The sequence below is a fragment of the Trichosurus vulpecula genome, chromosome 4, assembly GCF_011100635.1.
Source record: "Trichosurus vulpecula isolate mTriVul1 chromosome 4, mTriVul1.pri, whole genome shotgun sequence".
Classification (NCBI taxonomy): Eukaryota; Metazoa; Chordata; class Mammalia; order Diprotodontia; family Phalangeridae; genus Trichosurus; species Trichosurus vulpecula.
Window position 1 is genome coordinate 125,069,251 of NC_050576.1, and position 25,297 is coordinate 125,094,547.

The 25,297-nt window shown below is 36.5% G+C and overlaps 1 protein-coding gene and 1 pseudogene across 6 annotated transcripts in view; one reads left to right on the top strand and one right to left on the bottom strand.

Moving 5' to 3' along the window:
- Positions 1-25,297, top strand: part of MARK1 (microtubule affinity regulating kinase 1) — a 153,603-nt gene that overhangs the window by 54,747 nt on the left and 73,559 nt on the right. For all 6 annotated transcript variants that reach the window (XR_005010198.1, XM_036755229.1, XM_036755228.1 and 3 more), the window contains exons 2-3: positions 10,212-10,415; positions 11,454-11,507. Coding sequence is in view for 5 of the 6 variants with exons in the window: in XM_036755229.1 (XP_036611124.1) it covers positions 10,212-10,415; positions 11,454-11,507 (258 nt within the window). In the remaining variant the exon portion in view is untranslated. The remainder of the gene's footprint in view (positions 1-10,211; positions 10,416-11,453; positions 11,508-25,297) is intronic.
- Positions 14,053-14,601, bottom strand: LOC118845926 (annotated as a pseudogene).

Sequence of the window (25,297 nt, forward strand, 5' to 3'; positions counted from 1 at the left end):
GAATAGCACATCTGTAGTATCATATTCTTTTCTTCAATCAGATCAGATCAAATGAGAGATATTTGTAAAGTGCTTAGCACAGTACTTGGCACTTAGTTGTTGTTCAGTTGTATTGGACCCTTTGTGACCTGGAGGATCATAACACACCAATACTGTTGTCCGTGGATTTGTTTGTGTTTTGTTTGTTTTTGCCAAAGATGTTGGAGTGGTTTGCCATGTTGTTCTCCAGTAGAGTAAGGCAAACAGAGGTTAAGTGACTTGACCAGGATCACACATCTGGTAAGTGTCTGAAGCTGAGTTTAAACTCAAGTCTTCCTGACTCCAGGCCCAGCCCTCTTATCCACTTAGCCAACTTACCTGGCATATAGTTGATGCTTGATAAATGTTTCTTCCCTTCCCCCCTCCCACCCTTTCTTGGCACCGCATTTTAAGAAAGAAATAAATTAGCTGAAACATGTCCAGAAGAGTGTCACCAGGATGGTGAATGGAACTTGTCTTGAAAGGAATGGTTTAAGGAATTGGGAAAGCTCATATCCTAGGGAAGAGCTCCCTAGAGAGGAAATAATAGAAATCTCCAAGTATTTAAAGGCTTATCTTGGAGAGGATTAGATTTGTTCTGCTTGAGCCAGAAGGTTGTGCTAATGGGTTAAAGTTACAGAAAAAGATTTAGATTTGATAGAAGGGAACCCTGCCTAACACTTAGAGCTATTCAGAAATGGAATGGGATATTCTAGTTAAATACCTATTTTATAAAGATGAAGACTTTTTTTATTTTTTTATTTCTTGTTTTTTGGCAGGGCAATTGGGGTTAAGTGACTTGCCCCAGGTCACACAGCTAGTAAATGTGTCAGGTGTCTGAGGTCACATTTAAATTCAGGTCCTCCTGACTCCAGGGCTGGTGCTCTACTCACTGCGCCACCTAGCTGCCCTAAAGATGAAGACTCTTAAAACAGTTTAAGGTAACACAAAACAAGTCAGTTAACATGCTGAGTACTTTACATAATTGTCTCATTCAGACATAATCCTCTGAAGTAAGTGATACAGGTGTCATTCCATTTTACAGATGAAAAGAAGGTTGGGAAAGGTTAAGTGACTTGGGAGGAATTGAATTTCAGAGGTAAGATTTGTTGTATCTGGGTCTTCCTAACTCCAAGTTCAACAATATCCATTGTAACTCAGGTCCCTGTGCATCGACTTTGTATGGGTGGTGTTTCTGTTATGTCTCTGATGATATCGCTCGGTTGACTAAATTCATAACAAGGCAGAAACCAAAAGTAAATTCTGCAAAAATCAAAATTAGACTAGGTCACCATGGAATACAAGGCAATATAAAAATACAAAATTATTTCCTAACAAAATCAGGAAAGCCAAAATAATATGCGACTTGTAAGAGACATTAAAAACTGTAGGAAACGTTTTTTATTTGAGGTAAAAGAGTAGGAGGAAGGGAAAGGTCACTTTATTTTCATATGAATGAAAAAGTGACACGTTTATGTCAGTTATTTTATATATGACTCAGTTGAAAATGCTACTAGTATTCATGTATGTGTGTGTATCTTAATGTATATTAAATATAAGTAATCTAAATGTACAGAGGCAAGACAATCAGGTTTCAAAGTCCAGAAAGCCTGAGTCCAAATGTGTTTTCCTGGGCATGTCACTTAATCTATCTGGGCCCCAGGCCCCAGGCCTACCTCTGAGACTTATAAATTGCTGGGCTGGTGCAGATCTGCATTGGTAGAGGAAATTTCTATCTCAGAGAAATTACTGGTCAGGTTTCTTCTCCTTCCAAAACAAATACACAAACAAATTTAAATGGAAATTTCCCCCACATTCCTGGAAATTGAGCTATCCAGATTAATGGGTTAAGTAAATGAAAACACACTTAAAACCATTACATCTAGCTGGTTTTACATTGCATGATTTTCATTCAGGAAGACTTGGGTTCAAATCGGATAATCTGTTTGACCTTGGGAAATTGATTTAACCTCTGGTTCTTTGTTTCCTCTTCTGTAAAATGAGGGGTTAGACCAGGAATCAGCACTTTTTTTTTAATCTTAACATTATTTATTGTACTTTATAGGGCCAGGTTATATGTGCTTGATGCTTAAAATTGAGTCATGGTTAAATGCTTCTCTTGATGCCAATTCATCTGAATGCTTGATGCAGGTGTTTCCAGTACAGTATTTCTGCAGCTATAATCTGTGAGCTGATGGCAAAATGAGGGGTTGGACCAGGAATCAGCACTTCTTAAACTATGGGATGGGATCGCAACCCAAAGTTTAAGAAGTGCTGAAGGGGGTCACAAATGGGAAAAATTTAAGAAGCCCTGGACTAGATAGCTTCTGAGGTCTGGAAGATAGTAGACACTTAATACTTTCTTGTTCATTCATTCATTCATTCCTGTCCTTGTCTATCTTGTCTCCCCACCTAGACTGAAAGCTTCTTTGGGGCAGAGATCTTAGCCCTTTTGTGTCCCTAGCACCTAGTACAATGCCCCTCACTTAGGTGTTCAGATCACTGGAGTTGAGGGGAAGGTGGGAAAAGAGTGCTAAAATAATAATTAGCTCAGAATCCTTTTGGGCCTTCTGAAACAAAAATTAATTAATTAAACATCTCATCAGAAGGATGACAGAGGAAACTTCCTGTGTTTATGCATCAAACTAGCTATCATAAATAGTAGCTATAATGAAGACAGAATAGCTATTGAAATACCTAAAAGTTGGAGACAAAAATTCAAGAAAAGCATCAGTAGTAAAGCCCGTCGCCTCAAATGTCTTTATACAAATGCACAAGGTTAAAGCAGCAAGCAGTAGGAACTAGCAGTACTAACATATGGAGCCAAGTATGATCTCATAGGAAGCACTGAGATTTGGAGGGGAAGGGACTTAATATAAGCCTGAAAGGCTAGAAGTTACTCAAAAGAAGCTGGGAAGTAGAGCAGAACTCTACATTATGGTATATTGATGCAGAGAAATCCAAGAACCAGAAAGAGGAAGTGTTGTAGACAACATTTGGGCCAAGATCAGTGGAGGGAGGAACATTAGTGATTTTGTCACTATAGTATATTACAATCCACTTGGACAGAAAGAGAAAATATATGAGAAGTTTGGGAAATAGATCATAAGCCTAGGAAAGAATGACTGCAATTATCCACAAATCTACTAGAATTCTTTCTCTGCCAAAAGCAGAACAGCCAATAACTTCTTGACTTGCCTTTTAAATAATTCCATCTTTCAAAAAGTGGAAGAACCAAAATGAAAAAAAAAAAATTTTATTGGATTTGCTTCTCACAAATGGGGAAGGACTAGTTGCTGGGGTGGAAATAAGGGAAACATTTTGGAGAGATTGAAGTGGTCACTATACAAGATAGAGAAAAGGAAAGCTGGACAGAGTTGGCCATATTCCCAAGGCTTGTTTTGAGAAAAAGGATAAGTAGACAGGGGAAGTAACCTGAGAGGGGAGGGAGAAGAGGGAAATGTTTCTCAACAATTAAATTCTGATGACACAAAGGGAAATTATTCCAATGAGGAAGAAAAACAAGTTAAAGAGTGTAGAGAAACAGAAAATTTTCCAACCAGTTTAGATTTTACAAAGATAAGAAAGAAGATTGAAAACAAGGCAAAGTACCAGGGACAAATATTAGAACATGATACAGTCCAGTTAAAAAGAAAATTAGAAGAACTAAACTCAGAGGCTACTGTAGGAAGCTAAGGATAACAAAAAGGTTTTTAAAAACATACTGGGGAAAAAGGTCTTTTTGCCTAGAGTCACTCGAGGACCACTGTCAGAGGTGGATAGGGTAATAACTGAGAATCAATCACTCGGTCAAGAAATATTTGTTAAGCTCTGATTATGTGCCAGGTACTATACAAAGGATCAGATAATCCCTACTCACAATCAGTTCATATCCCAACAACAAACATTTCTAAAAGATATACAGCATATATATATATAAAGTTAACAAATTCATGTATGCACAAAGTAGTTAAACACAAGGTTGTTTGTGATGGAGAGCACTGGCAGTTTGTGGACACCAGGAAAAGCTTGCAGAAAGTGGTTCTTGAGCTGCATCTGAAAGGAAGAAAAATACTTTATGAGGTGAAGGTAAAAGGAGAGTCCATGTATGGGGAATAGCCTATGCAAAGACATAGAGATGGAAAGCAGAATATTGTCAATTAGGAAGATAAGAGGGATGTTAGTGTGAGTGGATGTAATAGTAATCAGGGCAGGATTTTTTGCTGTTCTTCTCTTTTGGGATGCTAAGACTATCAAGTGCTTTTGAAGAGTCTGGCCTTTGTTTGAATGGGGCAGGTAAAGTGGGATCCTTTGTCTTGGAATGCTTCTCAGAACTAGGGCAGTGTAGAGTCATTGATTGGTATATGATGTAGTGCTTTCCCGTGCCCTGGATGGTGAGCCTTGAGCCCCCAGGGCCCTGAGCAAAGTATATGTGTTGGAAGGTTAGTGGTTCACTTTTGAGGGTACACTCATTGAAAGAGTGACAAGACTCTGGACAAGCCATTGAAAAAGCCCCCTGGCTTTGATAACCCAGACAGATGTAGGGGCTTCTCTGGTGACTATGTATTGCTATGAATAGACTGGTTTGTGTTATTTGCTCTGTTGATAATGTATGCTTGTAATTTCTGTTTGTATTTGCTCTGAAGTTCAGGGAGCTGATTTTTTTTCCCCCTGAACTAAATGAATGATCTGTATTTTTAATTAAACTGAGGGTGGTAACACCTTAGAGTGGCAACCCTTCTGTGTGTGTTTGTTGTTGGTCTTACACAGTCATTGTTGTTACAGTGGATTGCAGAATGCAGGAGGTAGAATAATGTTCCATGAGGCTGGAAGGATAGGTTGAGTCCAGACTGTTGAAACCTTTAGAAATGAAAACAAGAATTTATATTTTAGCTTAGAGGCAATAGGAAGCCACTGAAATTGGGATAGTAGGACAGTAACATGGTCAGATAATGCACTTAAGGAAAATTATTTTAGCAGGCATGTGATGGATAGGCTGTAATGAAGAAAAGTCTAGAGGCAGGGAGACTAATGAGGAAACTGTTGAAATAATCTAGGGTGAAGGGTCATAAGGTAGTAGCTGGATAAGTGGAAAGAAAGGGTTAGATACCAGAGTTGCTATGAAGGTAGAAATGGCAAAAATAAAATAAAATAAAATAAAAATTGGCAATTGATTCTCTTTATGTAGTGAGGGAGAATGAGGAGTCCAGGACAGTGCCATCTCAGAACCTGAAACACTGGAAGGATGGTGGTCACTTTGACAGAAATAGGGAAGTTTGGAAGAGGAGGAGTGTTTAAGGTGAAAGATGAAGATTTTAATTTAATTTATTTTATTTTATTTTATTATTTATTTAATATTTTAGTTTTCAACATTGATTTCCAGAAGATTTTGAGTTAACAAATTTTCTCCCCATTTCTACCCCCCCCCCCCACTCCAAGGTGGCATATATTCTGATTGCCCCATTCCCCAGTCAGCCCTCCCTTCTATCACCCCCCCCACCCCCCCCCCATCCCCTTTCCCCTTTCTTTCTTGTAGGGAAAGATTTCAGTTTTAGACATGTTGAGTTTAGTATGTCTCCAGGATAGCCAATGTGAAATGTCCAATAAGCAATTGTTGATCCAGAACTGAAGTTTGGGGTAAGACTGCCCCTGGATATATGGATCTATGAGTCATCTGCTTGGAGATGGAATTACCAAGAAAAGATAGAAGGAGAAGAGCAGAAGAGAACCTCACAGTTAGGGGACCTGTTGTAGATACTGAGCCATCAAAGGACACTGAGATGGAGCAGTCGGAAAGATGGGAAGCAAACCAAGTAATAGGGTCACGGAAAACCAGAGAAGATCTAGGGAGAGACTAGTTGACAATGTCAGTTCAACAGGTAAGTTGAGAGCAATTACTACTCAGAAAAGATGATCATATTGGGTGGTTAAGATGTCGTTGATATTTGAGTGATGAGGTTAAGCAGAAAGGTCAGAGCTGTGAAATTAGAGATCGAAGAATTAGAGATTTAGAGCTGAAAGAGACCTTAGAGACTTCCGAGCCCAACCCTTTCATTTTACAGATGAGGAAACTGAAGGCTGGAGAAGCTAAGTGAGTTGCCCATCGTTAGTTAGTTAAATGTCAGGCAGTTTTTGAACCCAGGTCATCTAACTCTAGATCAATCACTCTCTTTTCATTCACTATTTCTTAGGATACTATCGAGTCATGATCAGGAGAATATCTTTTTTTTTTAAAAAAAGATGAAATTGTGTGGAGCCCTCATGCTCTAATCAGATTCGTTGATTCTTTTAATGTTAATAATGTTCATTGTGTCTTACTGTATCCTATAACAAACAGATGGCTAATGTAGAGGAAAGGAATAGGCTAGACTGAAGAAAAGTTGTCTGGTTTTGTGAAAGAGGAAAGTTAGGAATGCTTCTGTTTTCCCAGACAGGGATAGTGACTTTGTACTGGAAATAACAGTACAAAAATGGCTACCACCAGTAAGGCAGTATTAAGAAAGCACTTAGTAATTACCTGGCCCAAATAAACTATATTGTTGAGTATCAAAATAACTGGTATATGTGACTTTTTAAATCACTGTCATTGGTGTATTTGGCTGGAGAAGAGCAAATGTTTAGTTTCCAATTTGAGGTTGAGTTAGATGATAAGACGGCCTTAGGAATACCTTCTTCCTCACTATGAAGTGATGTTCTATGACATAGGGCTTGTGCTCTAGGTAAAAAGAATTGTCCAGATAAACTTTATAGTATCAACACTGAAAGCCGTTTTTGAGGGACATCTTTCTAGAAAGATTATATAATTTTTCATATTCTTAAGTAATAATAATAGCTAATGAGTGCTCTTGGGTGGTTTGTAAAACACTTTACCTATATTATCTCATTTGATCCTCATAATATCATTTCAGCAATTTGACTTGACTATAATTACACAACTAGTAAATGGCAAAGCCAGGCCTTAGACCAATCCTTAATCAGATCCTTAATTAGTACCCTTAATTCAGATTTTTAAAGTCCCATCATAATAATCTCAAAATCTACATTCTTTAACCATGAACGCCAACACTGACAAAACCACAGATCTTTGGACTGAAGAATAAATACAGTCTGAAATCTCTTGAAAAATTACACATTCTCATCACTTTTATTTGATTGGCTTCTAGACATAGTCCCTATAAGGAGTCATAGAAACTGGGTTCAAATCCCACCTCTTAATTCTTATGATCTACCTTGGGCAAGTCACTTAGCCTCTCTTGGCTCCATTTCCCTCATCTGTAAAATGAAAGATTGATGATTTCTGAGGTCTCTTCTACTCCTAGATAAACATTTCTATGATTCTAGCACAAATGAGCTCCCTTATTCTGCTTAACACCTAGGGCACTTAATTTTGTATCTGAGCAGCCTTTTTTATTGGATTTTTCAGACCAGATAGCAATATAGCCAAATATGATCTCTAAAGTTCCCTTAGAATTCAAAGACTATGAATTGGTTGAATGCTGTTGTGAATAATTTTATTATTGTCCTTCATTTTCACAGGCTTTGAATTAGAAGGATACTCAGAAGCTCTGTAGTCCAAAATACGCCTAAAAAGAATTCTTCTACAGTACAAAAACCCCTTCTCCAAATTTACCATGGCTGGTCAGTCATCCAGGCATTTTCAAACCACCCAAGACAGTCTACCACTGGGTAATTCTAATTGTTAGGGAGGTTTTTCCTTATGTCAGGCCTAAATTTTCTTCCTCGCAGCTTCACTTTGTTACTGGATCTGCAACATATTCCTAGTTGTAGCAGTTCTAGATTTCAAGAAATTCAAGCCACCTTCCCAGAAAAATGTTTTCCCCAAACATATGTAGTAAGTGTTTATGTGTGCATAACATCTCCGTATTTTAAGAATCTCTGGTTTCAGCTATAAAATGGGTACTCTCTGCTTATCACAGTCCTGCCTTCCCTTTCTTAGTAGTTTGTTTCATTATTCTCTATGGCTGAAAAGGCTTATTATCTTGTAGCTAACTTTTTGGTCATTAACTTCTTACAACTAAATGGTCTTGCAGTTATGAGAATTCTTCTCCCAGATTTTCTTTTTTTAAACCAAGTAAATTTCTAGTGGAGAAAAATACATTTTTGATTATCCTTTTTAGGGAAAGGATTTGTAGTGGGATGGGGTGGAGGTAGTGATGTGTTTTTTCCCCTTGGGTCTTTATTATATAACTTCTACTAAATCTGAGAACCGTTTTGGGGTCCATCATGTCAGCCGTTGTAGCTCAGAACAGTTTACCTTCAGATTCCATCTTCTGCTCTTTGGTGGTAAAAATATCAGATTTGGGACAAAAGGGATATGATTAATGTGAATAAATACAGTAAATTAGATTAATCCTAGAAACTACTTATTGGATTGTAAATTAAGGGAACCAAGAAAGTAGTATTCTGCTTCTTAGAATACGTCTCTTTCTTCCAGACATAGCTCAGACATCCCCTTCTGTGGGAAGCCGTTCCTAATCCCCACAACTCCTAGTGCACTCCCCAAACTTCTTTGTATCTATTTGTTTCTTCTTTCTATATTTATTCTGTATATATTTATATATGTACTGGTCTTCTTGCTCCTTCTGAATAGGAATTGTTTCATTCTTTGTATTTGTGTCCTCTGAACCTGGCACATAGTAGGTGTTTAATAACTATTTGTGGATTTTATTGTTAGATAATCAATTAAATGTCTTCGAGGCAATGTGGTATAGTGGAAAGAGTAATGGATTTGAAATCAGAGGTTCAGTTCTCAGTTCTTGCTCCCTGTGTAACCTTGAGCAACACTCCCTTCTGACCCCGTCTCCATTTCCTCATTTGTAAGTGAATGAATGAAAAAAGATTTGTAAATTTTACATTCATGACAATCCCTGTGCTAACCACCATAGCAGGGCAGAACATGTCTAGGTGAACAAGAAGTTGAGGGCTAAGTGTTATGGTCATGTACAAGGAGATTGATTTCCAGGTTGGCTTCCAACTCTCATTCTACTTCCTATGCTGCTGGTTTTTTATTCACTTCAGTTTTAGAGTATTTGAAGGTATAGCTATCTCCCATGTAAAATATGAATGTTCTGTTTAGAACAGGAGTTCTTGATCTTTTTGTGTGTCATAGATGCTAGTGGTATTTGGGTGAAGATTAGAAGCCCTTTGCAGAATATTTTTTTAAATGATTAAAGGACAGGATATATTTCAGTTAGAGGTTAGTGAAAATTAAGATGGATTTTTCCCATCCAAGTTCATGGACCCCTGAAGTCTATCCCACAGATGTCTTGAGGTTCTGTGCACCTCAGGTTAAGAACCTCTATTCTAGAATTTGCTAGATGACATACTTTACAAGTGTTCCCCATGTAGTATTGTATCATTAGTGACACATACATACTAGTGATATAGTAAAAGCTCTCTGTGTCAGAACTTCATTGGCAACAGGGTGGGGCTGGCCCAGACTAACGATGCAGTTATAATAGAAGGTTTTTACAAGTATCCGGGGTGAACCAGAAAAGAGATCCACTAGCATAGGGATGGGAATACCAGTACCACTAGCAGATTAGCAGGTGGAAAGATGCAGCAACTCTGGAGCTGGAGGACCTGGGTTCAAATTCTGACTCTGATGCTTATGACCTTTGTAATCATAGAGAAGTCACTTTACGTTCCTGGGCCTTAGTTTCCTCACCTATAAAATGAGAGTCTTTGGTAAGATGGCCTCTGATGCTGATGCTAGTTCAAGTGGAGAACCAGATTACATTGTCTAGAGAGATGAACACAGAAGTAATAGGCTACCTAATTAACAGGACAGATGTAAAAGGTCTTAGAGATAAGTGCAAGGAAGAAGGAACTAGACATGTAGCTAAAGGCCTTATAGTCTAGTGTGATCAAACAGGAGACCTGGGTGCAGAATTTAGGCAGGAGAGCCTGAAATAGGAGCCAGGAACCCAGAGAGAGAATGTTTGGGGTCAAAATATGGGATATAGCCTAACTGTCAGTTATAAGGACTAGAAACAAAAATGACCTTGATACTGTGTCCATGACCTCTTAAACACAGATATTCTTTATTTGCCACATGCCCAAGACAAGAAATAAAGCCTAAGTGTGGGCAGAACTGGGCCTATAGGAGTAGTATCATATCTTTTTTATATCATTAAATGATTAACTTAAAATCTTAAAACTTTCTTTCATAGCATACATCAGTTGATGGATACACTGAACCACACATCCAGCCTACCAAATCAAGTAGCCGACAAAACATACCACGGTGTAGAAATTCCATTACGTCTGCTACAGATGAACAGCCTCACATTGGAAATTATCGTTTGCTAAAAACAATAGGAAAGGGAAATTTTGCCAAAGTGAAATTGGCAAGACATGTTCTTACTGGTAGAGAGGTAAGTTTCAGTTTTAAGACTCAATATATTTCCATAGACCTTTAAAAAAATCTCCTTAAGAAGCTTTCTTATTGTTGGGGAAAATATGAAAGCTGCAGAATAGTCCTTTCTTAATTATGTGAACAATAGTATATTATCCACAAAGACTATCATGGCTTTAAAAGTTGACCTTTTGATGGTGAGTGGGGAGGAGGGGGATGTTCTCTTATTTCATATCTACTTACATACTAGGTATTCTGTCGTTCCTTGCTCTTGTTGCTTAAACTATAGTTAGACTTTATACCAGTTCCTGTCCATTCTTGTTGTTTAAAGCTGCAGTTACCAGTCCTTCCTCCATCCTTTTTGGACTGGAGTACACCCTGGGTAATTTCCATCCATTAGCTGTTGCTTAAGCAGCAGATTGCAGTTTTAAGTGCTGAATAAACCTACTTCTTTAACAAAACAGTCCCTGTCATCAAGGAGCTCACATACCACTGACTAAATTCACTAAATCAGCAAGATGTTTTCCACAAAATAAACAATACCTCACAACATATTTATTAATATATTTAAATGTATGTATAGATGCCTTGTTATTTATAAAATGTTAATTCATATGAGTATTAATAATTAATGTTTTGGCATCATACTGTTTTTTAATTAACCAGTGGATACTAACAGTACAATTATTATTGTGTGGAGGAAAAAAAAAATTTTACTTTAGAAAGGGATTCTCATACATGAAAAGATTGGAAACCACTGAGTTAGATGCAAAGTTGTCTATTAAGCGCTAATAACTTGGTTTCAAAATATATAAAATTAATCTTCATCTATTCCTAGCTCAAACTGTAATTTGGAATCAATTGAGTATGGCATTTGGTTTTTAATTTCAGCCTTTTGGACGAAAACCAAACTGAATCTTAATGCTTAACCATGTTCTTGGTTCAGTCTTATTTTATAAGACTTGGGTTAGGCACTTAATAAATAAATATTTGTGTTATTGGGAAAAAATGGAAAGGTTAGAAGTCTCTTAAAGAATTGCATGATTTTCTTTTTCAGGTTGCAGTAAAAATAATAGATAAAACTCAGCTGAATCCCACCAGTCTGCAAAAGGTAAATGTTTATTTACTTCAAAATGTCAGTTTTTAGAATATGGGAGGTAGTTTTAAGATATCATTTAAATGCAATATACTGTCTTTAACTTCTCAGTCTCTATTTCTGATTGGGGATGCTACTGAAATATATGAATTTATGAAAAAAATTGTATAAATATAATTTCTTTAAAATATAGTGTATTGGACTGAATATAGGTTAACTGTGAATATGAGATACATCCCTAAAACAAGATGGCTTTGAAATGGGGAAAATACTGTATTTGCACTAATAATAATTGAAAAGTACTATATTAAAAATACCATGAAAGATAAGTTAGACAGTTGAGGAAGGGTACATATGTACAAGCCACTAGGTTGAGGAACAGGTCCCCGGACCTCTACCTAGTGCAAAACAGTTGCCATCAGCAAGTGCACAAAAATAAATCTGGGTGAAAGAATGCAGAAGAGTTAGATAAAGGGTAGACAAAAGCACAAGTTTATGCCACACTCAATTTTTAAGCTGTCAAAAATGGAGGCAGACTTTATTGTCTGTACTTACTAATGAATTACTTATCAAGTAATTATTAGAAATGGCGGATCATAAAGTAAAAAAAAATTCAAGTTGAAACGGACTTCAGAGGTCATCCAGTACAACCTCTTCTTTTTATAGAAGAGCAAATTGAGGACCAGAGAAGGTAAATAATTTGACCAGCGTCACATAGTAGTAAGTGACATAGCTAGAATTTGAAAGCAGGTCCTTAGTAGCCGAATTCATTATTTTTTATCTGCTTTTCAAATACCTGAGTGATATAAAAGTTAGGTATAATAAAGATTTCGTTATCTGTTATGTTTAGAAATCAGAAATACTTGATAGTCAAATATATAGTTGAGAGTTAATTCTCATAGTTCCAAATAGTTATTGTGGTGTTGATACGGTCAGCTCATAGTCTATATTCTGAAGCCAAGATCTTGACTAAATCCCTTTGAAGTACAGTATATAATTAAAAGTAGGTAAGGAAGAGTGGGAAGAAAAGCAAGAAAGAATGCCTGAGCAAACAAATGCTACTTATCATTCTACTGTGAATTTTCAAAGGCTGAAAACATTCTCAAACACAAAGACCACATTACTTCAAAATAAACATGCAACTTCTAAAGTAAAGTATTTGATATTTATAGAAAAATTTTGCAGATAAAAACAAAATGTCTTCAACTCTAGTGGTGCTTTTTAGACTATAACATTACCAAAGTTACCACATAAATAAATGTGACAAGAATAGGCTTTAGGCTTCTAAAGCAAAAAGAATTTTATCCTATGAAATTATATAAATCAGCAAGCATTTATCAAATTTTTACAGTGTGCCAGGCCCTGTTCTAGGAACTGAGTTTGCAGAACAAAAATAAAGCTATGCTTATGCTTACCTTCAAAGAGTTTACATTTTGTTGGGGAAAGTGTTTCAGCTGTTTTCTTCTTTATTAAGATTATTAGACTAGACTAAAGATAGGTTTTGGAACTTGTAAAATATGCCAGTTTTCAGAGTTTCCAGTTCTGTAAAATGCCATATAGTTTCTATTCTATGTATTACTTAAGACTGCAGTCAGTCTTAACTGACATTACTTTCGAAATATAAAACCTCTTGATCAATAAAAACATGATTATTTTACTTTAGTCTTCCCTCTATGAAAGTGAGTTTTCACTCATTCTGCAAGGAGGAACTTCGGTCTATGTCCTTCCTGGATCATATGTTTTTCTTGATTTAAATAGCACATTACTTAGTTGAAGCAGACTGTGGTTGTCAGCTAATGCAAAGTTTTAGAATCAGCTCAGATCTCTTGTAGCGGTAGATTCATAACATACAGAATATCTGGTTGTACATGTTTGTTGGCCCTTATCCTATCCTTACCCACGCGTGTTTCTAAGACTACTCTGTGGTTGCATTTGTGTACATTGCTGAAATATGTGAACACAAAGAAAGACATGGCTTCTCAATGACAGTCATCCTATATGTTTTGAGGGACTAGAAGCCAAAAAATTGCTTTTACAAGGTAATTTCCGTTAGCAAACTTATAATTTCTAATAAACACTACAAAATATTTCTAGTCTAAATTAACGTGTATTAGTGTTTTCTCTTAAATTTCAAATAATAAAGGCATGATAAAAAGAAAAGTCTACTTTTATTTGGTGGACTTTGGTCCGGTCTTGGTATTTTTATTTTTAAGTGTCTGTTTACTCTTTGTTTTTTGGTGGATGGTAGGCCAACATGTAAAAACTATGAGTGTGAGAAATAGAGATAGCCGACTCAACCTTATCATCAGCTCATGCCTGAAAGAGTAATGCCAAGGAGGTCAAGGTCCAATTTTTCCCCATCTTTCAATCACTAAATAATGTTTATATCAGTGTTCCTGTCTCCCTGCCCCAACCCTCCTCCCTCCAGTGTCGTTCCATTTTGGAGCCTCTTCCTCCCTACTTATTTAGCTGGGGTCACGTGGCAGCAAGGCTCCCTGGAAACTCCTTATGGTCTTCTTCCTAGTGAATTTTCCTAGTAGTTCTTCTTCCTATGTTATTATTAGTAAGTTAAGTTTCTATACAAGTAGAAAGAAGTAAGGGAAAGAGGAGGCAGGAACACAAGGGAGGGATCTCCAGAAACTGTCCTCATAGGTCCCCCAAAATGTACCACAACCTACTCTTTCGGGTTGATGTACATCTTAGAAAGTCCACTATAGACATAAGCAGCTATTCTGGAGACCTGATGGAAGTCTGAAAACAGAACAGGGTTGCCAGTAAGCACTTGGTGGAGCTGGCTGATAAGGGATGGCAGTGGCAGCAGCTTCTTCACTTGAATATCAAGCTACTGCTCAGGGTTTGGTCCATGTACTCAAGCTACTCTGTGCTCTGAGACTGTGCTGCTGATGTATCAGTGATGTTGCTGGCTATGTTGGCAAATATGGAGGACATCAGGGCCTGTTCATTTCTATGGGCTATAGGCATGCAGTGGTATTTGGGTTCTGCTCTATTGAGTATCTTTCTTAGGAGGATTGCTGGGGTTCAGAAATAGCTTCTTCTCCCCTTAGTCCTGGTCTAAATCCTTGCTGTCTGTGCTGTAGTACCACTGCATGGCCTGGGCCGACTCCAGGTACTCAGGCCGAGGGGGTTGATTTCCAGCCACATGCTCCATGCCCACAGCTTGTGACCTCTTACTGGCTGCCCCTGCTTCTACCACTATAGTTGGACTCTGTGGCCCTTCCATTTTGTGGCTGTTCTTATTATACGTGGAGATAGAAATAGGACCCTAGGTGGTATGGCATTGCTGATACTAACCGTCTCAGATCTTGTTTTCTCAGGTCATGTTTTCTCTCTCTCCCTTCTCCCCCCCTCCCCCTTTATAATCAGGGTTAAGTGTTTACCCAGAGGAGGCCAGATTTCCACTCAGCTCCTCCTGACTGTAGGGCCAGTGTTCAATCCACTGTACCACCTAGCTACCCCTAATAGTTCTTGAACTAAAGGAAAAAGTAGTTATAGCAGTTTCAGTAGGCATACATATGTTTTTATTTTTTAAAAATTATTTGCTTATTTTTAACATTGATGCTTTAGAACTTTAGAATTCTTTCTCTCCTGCCCTTCCCCCACCATTGAGCAGGCAAGCAATATGATTTCAGTTATATATGTGAAGTCATTCAGAACATTTCCTGATTAGCAATACTTCAAAAACAACAACACAGTAAAAGGTACAAGAAACATAAAGGAAGTTTTAAAAAGTATGCTTCATTCTGCTCTCTGAGTTTATCAGTTCTCTTTCTGGAGGTCAATAGCATTTTTTGTCATGAGTCCTTTGGAATTATCTTGGATCATTGTCTTGATCAGAATAGCTAGGTCTTTCACAGTTGATCATCATACAGTATTGCTGTTTCTGTGTACGATATTTCTCCTGGTTTTACTCACTTTACTTTGCATTATTTCATAGAAATCTCCCTAGATTTTTCTGAAACCTTCGTGCTCATCATTTCTTATAGCACAATAGTATTCCAGAAGAATCTTCCTTCACTTTTTTTTATTGATTCCCTTGATATTCTTGACCTTATATTCAATAGTTTGCTGAATGAATGTATGAATGAAATTTGCACTCCAACTGAGCCTCGAGGGAAACTAAGCGTTTGCATTTTGCAGTCAGGGAGTTGGAAAACGTTGGATTACTGCAAGAAGCAATTTAGATGTCAAATTTGCTAGATATTGTGAGTTTCCCTTTTTTATGTGTCCATGGATTGTTCTCCAGCTTTAACCAGCTGCCTCAAAGCATCAGTTTATCACAAGAGCAAGTAGAAAGAGAGTGAATTCATGTTAGTGCAAATTTATCAGTACTATTTGAACATAATTTAAAGTGGGTGTGGGTCAGTAGTGGTAACTTTGTATGGCAAGAACAGTATCCATTAGTAATTTAACCTTTATCCATTCCTAATCTTTCTAAATCTCTTAATTTCTGTAGGGGAGGAAGTAGAACTGTGTTACTATAATGTGACTCTAAATTCACCTGTTCTTATCCTTCTTGTCTTTGCATTTTGATTTTTATGCATTTCATTTTAACCCTGTCTGTCTGAAGTGATGAGAGCACCTCTTATCACTGGAGAAGCACAGAAACCAAATGGAAATCCTTCACTTCTATAAAAGTTACCCGCATCCTTAAATAATTGCCAGTCAGCTGACATTAGTGAATTTGTAATCTGTTGATGCATTGTCAGGATGTTGTTATAAACTTGTGTAGGATAGCCTTAAGTTAATGGAAACTAGGGAAGTTGTGTTTCTTATTTTTGTTCTTTAGTAATTGCCAACTAGTCCTATTCTTTGTACTTTTAGGATAGGGTAATAAACATGATTTGGAACAAAGCATGAAATTCTTCTCTCAGCTAAAAATAACTAGATGACAAAGTTATTAAACTAAATGCCTAATTAGGACATTTTAAGCTAAATTTTCCAGAAGCAGCATGAAGTCATGCTGACTTTTAAAGTGATTGATAAAATAGAGATATTAACTTAGTTGATAAGATTTGGTATGTAAATAGTAGTTATTTGTTCATTTTTTTTCTTTACTTCTGTGTGAGGTGAAGTCAATAATTTGTTAACCACTTGGATATTTAAAACAATATATTTCACTTCTGAAGATTTTAGATTCTTTCCTTAACTTCTAGATAGCTTTAGTTAGTCTCCCAAGAGATTTTCTACCAAATATTCAGTCTTTTTGCCTTTTTTTTCCTGAGATAACCATTATATTTCTCTGATCCCCTTCTAATGGAAATAGAGCTTTGAATAAGTATTCTGGTATAGTAGGGAAGTGATACCTGAGGGAAGTAGAAAGAACCTGTTCTTGAGAGGTGATCATTTGGGGCTAAAGGAATCAGCCCATCTTTACCTAGCCTCTACCTCCTGTTCTTAAAAGTTGGTATAATGAAAAGAGCTGAGTGCCCTCGTGTCCCTGCTCACCCTCCTATCTCCTTGAGCCTCAATCCAGGATAACATTGGAAAAAAGCAGGAACAATCTTTAGAAATATTAAAATATATAAAACTACAACAGAATTTCTGTAAGTAAGAGACTCATTTTTGTTAGTCCATGTTGACTATTATTCTATAAAGTATATAGCAGCTAGCTAGTATCTGACCTTTTTTTTTTTTTTTTGAGATCTACAAGTAAAGTTGTGAATCCTCAGATTCAAAGTGAGTTCTTGGGCACAGATGGGGTATATTGCTTGAAATAAATGGTAGGTTTTCAGATTATAAAAAATACTAAAACCAAGATTCATTAATGAACTTCCTTTTCCATGGAAAATATTTTGAGTTCGAGTATTTTATTAGCCTTAATTCACTAGGAACATATAAATTGAATAAAATATAATTAGTCATGAATACCATGTTCTTTTTATATTACTGTTAAGACAAAGTAGTAATCATGGAAAAATAATTTGACTCTATCTGAAAATGCATTATTAATAATTTTAATGTTCTAAAAGGAATGATTTTTTTAAAAAAATTGTTCCAGAAAGTTTTATGTTCAGCTTATAAAAGTTTATGTTGTTAAAACATCATGCCTAGAAGTTAGCATGTTGATTTGCTATTTATTTCTAGCTTTTTAAAGTAGTTTATAAATTCTATAAATTTTTTAATGCTTAGGCATGCTTTTTTAGTACTTATATGTAATGCAGAGGGGAAATGATTTGGTTTATCTTAGTTTCATTGTGATATTTTGATATTTCCAAGCATAGCGACTTTGCATTAGGAAAACCACAAAGTTGTTTTTTTTCCTTTGCATTTTAGAAAAATCCTTATAAGGAGAAAAAATAGCTTTCAATAACATTCATTGAATTATTAGCTGACTATTAATATTTGCTTAATAAAACATTCTCCCCTACCCTAGTATATTATCTGCAATAATTTTTCATTCAAAAAAATGCTATACTGCATAAATTTAAAATAATAAATTATACAGTTTTTGTAAAAGTATGTATTTTCAAGAAGCAAAACACAATTTGTTGTGTTGGTTTTTTTTTTTTACTAGTTTTGACCCAAGAATATTATACTCATTCTAAAAGCCTTGTTTCTAAAGATGCCTATATTTTTCTTTTGTTCTGGGTTTTTTTTTAAAGGCTGGTCGCTTTTTTTGGCAGGGTGGTGGTGGAATTTTCAGGTATTATATTTTAATTCAGAATTGAATAAATGGAAGAATTCAGTTATAGGCTAAGCAATTGATAATGTAAGCCGTATTACAGAGAAAATGGTTTTCTTCCTCAAAATAGAAGTCTTCAGTCAATCAGTAAGCAGTCTATTAAGTGTCCCCTATGTGCCAGGCTCTGTGCTAGGTGCAGAGGATACAAATAAAAATAAGAAAATATTCTTGGGCTTATTGAAGGTTTTTTAAGTATAAGGAAGACCAAGGCAGTTTTTTATGAAATAGGGAAGAAGATGAAGATTAGAGAGACAGAGAGGATAATTGAGTTTGCAGTATGCTAGAGAAGATGGGAAGGGATGGAATCAAACACTAATAGAAGGGTTGTTTGTGGCTACGTCTTTGTCAGAAACTGGGGGAAGGGAGGAGAGAGTGGGAGATGAGGTCAGGGGTTTTTGTAATGAAGACAATTGGAGAAGAGACAGCTCAGAGTCAGATGGCTTTAATTTTCTTAGTAAAATAAGATAAAATCTTTTCTGGTTACATCACCAATGGTGGACTCAACATTTTCTCCATTCTCCACTAACTCTTAAAACTTCCCAAAAGAGGAAGTGGTAGAAAGTGCATCAGTGGTAGAAAAATAGCTGCTGAATTCCCAGGATGAGAAAGGAAGAAGCCAAAAGAAGATAGCCTTATTATTTAATACTGGAGTACTGTTGTCATTAAGGGACTTACTCATTACCATTTCCCCACCAACTTTACCCCCTTGGACAAGGTGAAGATAGTAATCCTTTGGATTATTCTTGGGGCTCATTCAGGGATTTCCCTCCCATGGCAGAGACTCTGCTGATATACCCCCGCTTCCTGCCCTTCCTCAACTTGTTGCACACATTGATTTCTGCTTTCTCACATGAACAATATGTGTGTGCGTGTAAGAGGGATGGGAAGTTGGCTTTCCTTCTTCCTAGAGCAGCGCCTTGATTAGGAAGTCTCTAACTGCAGAGACTTTGTATCAATCCTCTATTCAGGGTCTTATTTCTAAAATATACAGGAAACTAGTTCAGATTTATAAGAACAAGAGGCATTCCCCAGTTGATAAATGATTGAAGGATATAAATGACATTTTTCAGAGGAAGAAATCCAAATTATAAATAGCCATATTAGATAGTTCTCCACCATAGTAATAAATACATAAATGCAAGTTAAAACAATTTTTAAGTGCTACCTTACACTTAGCAGATTAACAAAGTTGGAAAAAAAAAAAGGAAATGAGAACCAGAGGGGCTACAGGAAAACATGTACATTAATGCATGATTGGTAGAGTTGTGAACTGGTCCACCCATTGTGTAAAGCAATTTGAAACTATGCCCAAAAACCTATTATCAAATTGTACGTACCCTACTATTCTGATACCACTTACAGGCTGATACCCCAGCAATTTCAAAGAAAGAGGAAATGGACCCATATTAACAAAAAATATTTATAACACCTCTTTTTATAGTGTCAAAGAATTAGAAACTGAGGGGGTGCTCATCAATTGGGAAATGGCTGGCCAAGTTATGGTATATGGTATAATACTATTATGCTATCAGAAATGATGAAGGGGAAAAGGCAAAGCCCTTGGGCAGAGTAAAGGCAGGGACTCAACTGAACTCTTCCAAATTCTCTTCCAAACAACATTAAAATAATGCCTCAAAGTGAATTTTTGAGTGACAGAACCAACTAAAGGTTGGGATGAAACAATTTTCCAGCCCAAGATGACTTAGAAGGTCATCAGGAGAGATCTGTCTCACTGGGGTGAGAGTGGAATGCAGTGCTGTGCCCCAGAAAGTCAGCAGCAGGCCTTGGGACATGTGCATTGGTGTCTACAGCTTCTGGAGCTCTCGGCCCACAGACAATAAAGGGGTTGGACAACTGGTCAGAAGATGACAAGGAACCCTTTGCTGGCATTGGGTGCAGGATTCTTGCATCACCTATACATGGATCTGGATCACAGTCCTAGGGCAAGGCAAAGCACTAGCACAATTGCATTTACAGCCCCAGGGAAGTGGAGACTGGTCACAGACCAGGGCACAAACCAGGAGAGCAGTGAACATACCTTTCTTTAAGTCATACCACCTCAGAAGAACTGAAAAGTTACAGACTTCTCCCTGCCCAGCTAGCTCTGAAAACATCAACAAGAAAAATTAGAAACTTGGGACAGTCAGTGCCCTTTCTATTCTAGAGCAGATCCCAACTTTAACATAAAGTTTAATGTCAAGAAATAGACTGGAAAAATGAGCAAACAACAAAGAACCTGACCATAGAAAGTTACTATGGTGATAGGGAGGATCAAAACACAAGCTCAAAAGAGGACAACCATGTCAAAACAGCTACATGTGAAGCCTCAAAGAAAAGTGGGATTGGTGTCAGGCCGAAAAAGAATTCCTGGAAGAGCTCAAAAAGGATTTAAAAAATCAGATAAAAGAAGTAGAGGAAAAATTTGTGAAAAGAAGTGAGAGTGATACAAGAAAATTATGGAAAGAAAGTCAGCAGCTTGGTAAAAGAGGCACAGAAATCCGTTTTAGAGGAAAAACTCCAAGAATTGTTGGACTGCCTGAAAGCCATGATCAGTAAAAGAGCCCAGATATCATATTTCAAGGAATTGTCAAGAAAAATTGTCTTGGTATCTTAGAAGCAGATGGTAAAGTAGAAATGGAAAGAACCTACTGATCACCTCTTGGAAAAAAATCCCCAAATGAAAACTCCCAGGAATATTATAGCCAAATTCCAGAGGACCCAGATCAAAGAGAAAATATTGCAAGCAATCAGAAAGAAACAATTCAAATATCATGGGGCCACAGTCAGGATAACAAGACCTAGCAGCTTCTACATTAAAGGATCAAAGGGTTTAGAATATGATTTTCGGAAGGGCAAAAGAGCTAGGATTACAACCAACAATCAACTACCCAGCTAAAACTTTGGGAGGGTGGGGGAAGACGGACATTTAATGAAATGGAAGACTTTTCAAGCATTCCTTATGGAAAGGCCAAAACTGAATAGAAAATTTTACTTTTAAGTACAGTACTCAAGAGAAGCATAAAAAGAGTAAAGAGAAATCATAATGGATTCAAAAAGGTTAAACTATTTACATTCCCACATAGGAAGATGATAATTGTAACTCCTAAGAGCTTTATCATTCTTAGGGCAGTTAAGAGGAATATACATAGAGGTCATGGCTATGAGTTGACCATGATGGGATGATTTTTTTAAAAATGAAATGAAAGGGTGAGAAAGAGGGATGCATGGGGTAAGGGGGAAGGGAGAGGTAGAATGGTGTAAATCATCTTACATAAAAGAGGTATGCATGGAAAAATTTTTTACAGTGCAAGATGGGAAGGTGGCAGGCAATGCTTGAACTTTACTCTCATAAGAATTGTCTCAGAGAGAAATTAGCATACATACTCAATTGGGTATAGAAATCTGTCTTGCCCTACAGGGAAGTAGGAGGGGAGGGTGATTTTATTTTATTTCATTTTTTGCTTCCAACATTTTTATTGTTTGTGTCACAATCATTTCATCCTTAGTGCAGGTGATCCCTCCCCGCTGTTTCCAGTGGTGAAGGGCTCAGTCAGGTTGACACTGGACATGGTAGTGCGTGTTGGGGGTTGGGGAGTGGCAGGGGAAGGACAAGGCTAAGGAAGAACAAAAAGAGGAATAGAGGGTAATGGTTGCAATCAGGTTTACAGTTTTACAACTCACAGCTTCACTACATTCCTGTAGGCTGCCAAGTGTTGCAAGAACCTCCTCAAGAGAGAATCTGAGAGGAAATCCCAGTGTTTTGGGGTTCTCATGGCTGATAGAAGGGAGGGCAGATTGAGGGACGTAGTGGACAGAAATAAAACACTTTTGAAGTGAGATGGTGAAAGACGAAAGAGAGAAGGATAAATGGGGGGAAAATGAATGGAGGGAAATACCCTGTAATCAATTGTGAATGTGAATGGAATGAACTCACCCACATAATGGAAGCAGATAGCAGAGAAACACACACAGAGTAAAGGTAAGAGGTTCAAGCAGAGTCTATTATGCTGCAGCTAAAGCAAAAAAAAAAAAACAAAAACGGGTAGCAATCATGATCTCAGACAAAACAAAAATAGATCTAATTAAAAGAGGTAAGCAGGGGGAAAAGATACCATAGGCAATGCTGAAAGGTATCACAGACAGCGAAGTAACATAAGTACTAAACATATATTTGCCAAATGGCATAGCATCCAAATTCTTAAAAAGATAAATGAGTTAGAAGAGGACATAGATGGTAAAACTATACCAGTGAGGGACCTCAATTTTCCCCTCTCAGAACTAAACAAATCTAACTAAAAAATAAATAAGAAAGAAGTTAAGGAGATGAAGAGAGTTTTAGTAAAGTTAGATCTGATAGACCTCTGGAGAAAATTGAATGGAAATAGGAAGGAATATAGCTTTTTCTCAGTGGTATATGGCACCTACACAAAAATTGACCATGGATTAGGGCGTAAAAATCTCGTTACCAAATATAGAAAAACAAATAATAAATGAATCCTTTTCAGATCACAAGGCAATAAAAATTACATCCAATAAAGGACCATTTAATAAAGATTAAAAATTGATTGGAAGCTATATTTAATCCTAAAGAATATGTTGGTCAAAGAACAAATCAGAAATAATCAACAATTTCATTAAAGAGAATGACAACAATGCAACAGCATATCAAAATGTGTGGGATGCAGTCAAAGCAGTACTTAGGGTAAAATTTTTCTCTCTAAATGCTTACATCAACAAAATAAGGAAGAACAGATCAATGAATTGGTCATGCAACTAAAAAAAACTAAAAAAGAACAAATTAAAAATTTCCAATTAAACACCAAATTGGAAATTCTGGATCAAAAAATGAAAAGGGTGAATATACCACCAATGAAGATGGAATTAAAACAGTTATTCGAAGCTGTTTTGCCCAATCATATGTAAATCTGACAATCTAAACAAAGTGATTAACATTTGCAAAAATAAATATTTCTCATATTAACTGTATTTTAGAAAAAGAAATTGAACAAATCTTCAACTCCCTAAGAAAAAATCACCAGGATTAGGTAGATTCACAAGTGAATTCTGCCTAACATTTAAAGAACAACTAATTCCAGTACTATATAAATTGTTTGGGAAAATAGGCAAAGAAAGAATCCTACCAACTCCTTTTACGAAACAAATATGGTGCTGATACCTAACCAAGAAGAGCAAAAACAGAGAAAGAAAACTGCAGACCAATTTCTCTGATGAATATTGATGTAAAAATTCCAAATAAGGCTATTTCAGCAGTCTATCACAAGGATCATGCACTTTGACCAGGTGGAATTTATGCCAAGAATACAGGGCTGATTCATTATTAGGAAAATGATCAGTATAACTGACGATATCAATAACAAACCAACAAAAATCATAATTATCTTTGTAGATGCAGAAAAGGCTTTTGGCAAAATACAACACTCATTCCTATTAAAAACACTAGAGGGGCAGCTAGGTGGCGCAGTGAGTAGAGCACCAGTTCTGGAGTCAGGAGAACCTGAGTTCAAATCCGGCCTCAGACACTTGACACACAACACACTTACTAGCTGTGTGACCTTGGGCAAGTCACTTAAAACAAATTGCCTTCCTTTCTCCCCTAAAAAAACACTAGAAAGTATAGAAATAAATTGAGCTTTCCTTATAATGAAAAATTGTGTCTATCTAAAACCATCAGCAAACACTACCTGTACTGGGGATAACCTAAAAGCCTTCTGAATACAAGGATGCCTGTTATCACCACTATTATTCCATATAGTACTATTAATGCTATCACAATAAGAGAAGAAAAAGAAATTGAAGAAATTAGACTAGGCAATGAGGAAACAAAACTAACACTCTTTGCAAATGATATGATAGTATACTTAGAGAATCCTTGAGAATCAACCAAAAAACTATTTGAAATACTTAACTTCAGCAAAGTTGCAGAATATAAAATATACATATATAATCACCAGCATTTCTATATATTACTAGTAAAGCTCAGCAACAGTAAATAGAGACATCCCATTTAAAATAACTATAGACAATATAAAATACTTAAAAGTCTGTCTACCAAGACAAACCCAGGAACCATATACAAAAACACTTGTCCCACAAATAAATACAGATCTAAACCTCTGGAGAAAAGTTAATTGTTTATGGATGCCTGAGCCAGCATAATAAAAATGACAGTTCTACCTAAATTAATTTACTTATCTATTGCCATACCAGACTACCAAAATGTTATTTTATAGAGCTAGAAAAAGCAGTAAAAATATCCATGTAGAAGAACAAATGGTGAAGAATATCAAGGGACTCAGTGAAAAAAAAATGTGAAGAAAGGTGGCCTAACAATACCAAAGCAGTAATTATCAAAATAATCTGGTATTGGCTAAGAAATGGAGTAGTGGATCAGTAGGATAGATTAGATACACAATAGACAGTAGTAAATTATCATAGTAATCTAGTGTATGATAGACCTAAATACCCAAGTTTGGGTTCAAGAACTCACTATTTGACAAAAATTGCTGTGAAAACTGAAAAGCAGTTTGGCAGAAACTAGATATAGCCCGACATCTCACGCTGTATATACCAAGATAAGGTCAAAGTGGGTACATGATTTTGACATAAAAAGTGATTTAAGCAAATTAGGGGAACATGGAATATTTTACTTGTCAGATTATGAATAAGGGAAGAATTTATGGCCAAATGTGAGATAGAGCGCCTTATGGACTGTAAAATGGATAATTTTGATTACATTGAATTAAAAAGGTTTTACACAAACAAAATCAATGAAGCCATGATTAGAAGGAAAGCAAAAAATAGGGGAAAATTTACAGCAAGTTTCTCTGACAAAAGAATCATTTCTCTAATCTATAGAGAATTGAGTCAAATTTATAAGAATTCAAGTAATTCCCCAATCAATAAATGGCTGAAGGATATCAACAGACAGTTTTCAGAAGAATCAGAGCTTTTTATAGTCATGCTTTAAATGGCTATTGATTAGAGAAATGCAAATTAAAACAACTCTGAGGTACTTCCTCATACCTGTCAGATTAATATGACAGAAAAGGGAAATGACAGATATTGGAGGGGATGTCGAAAA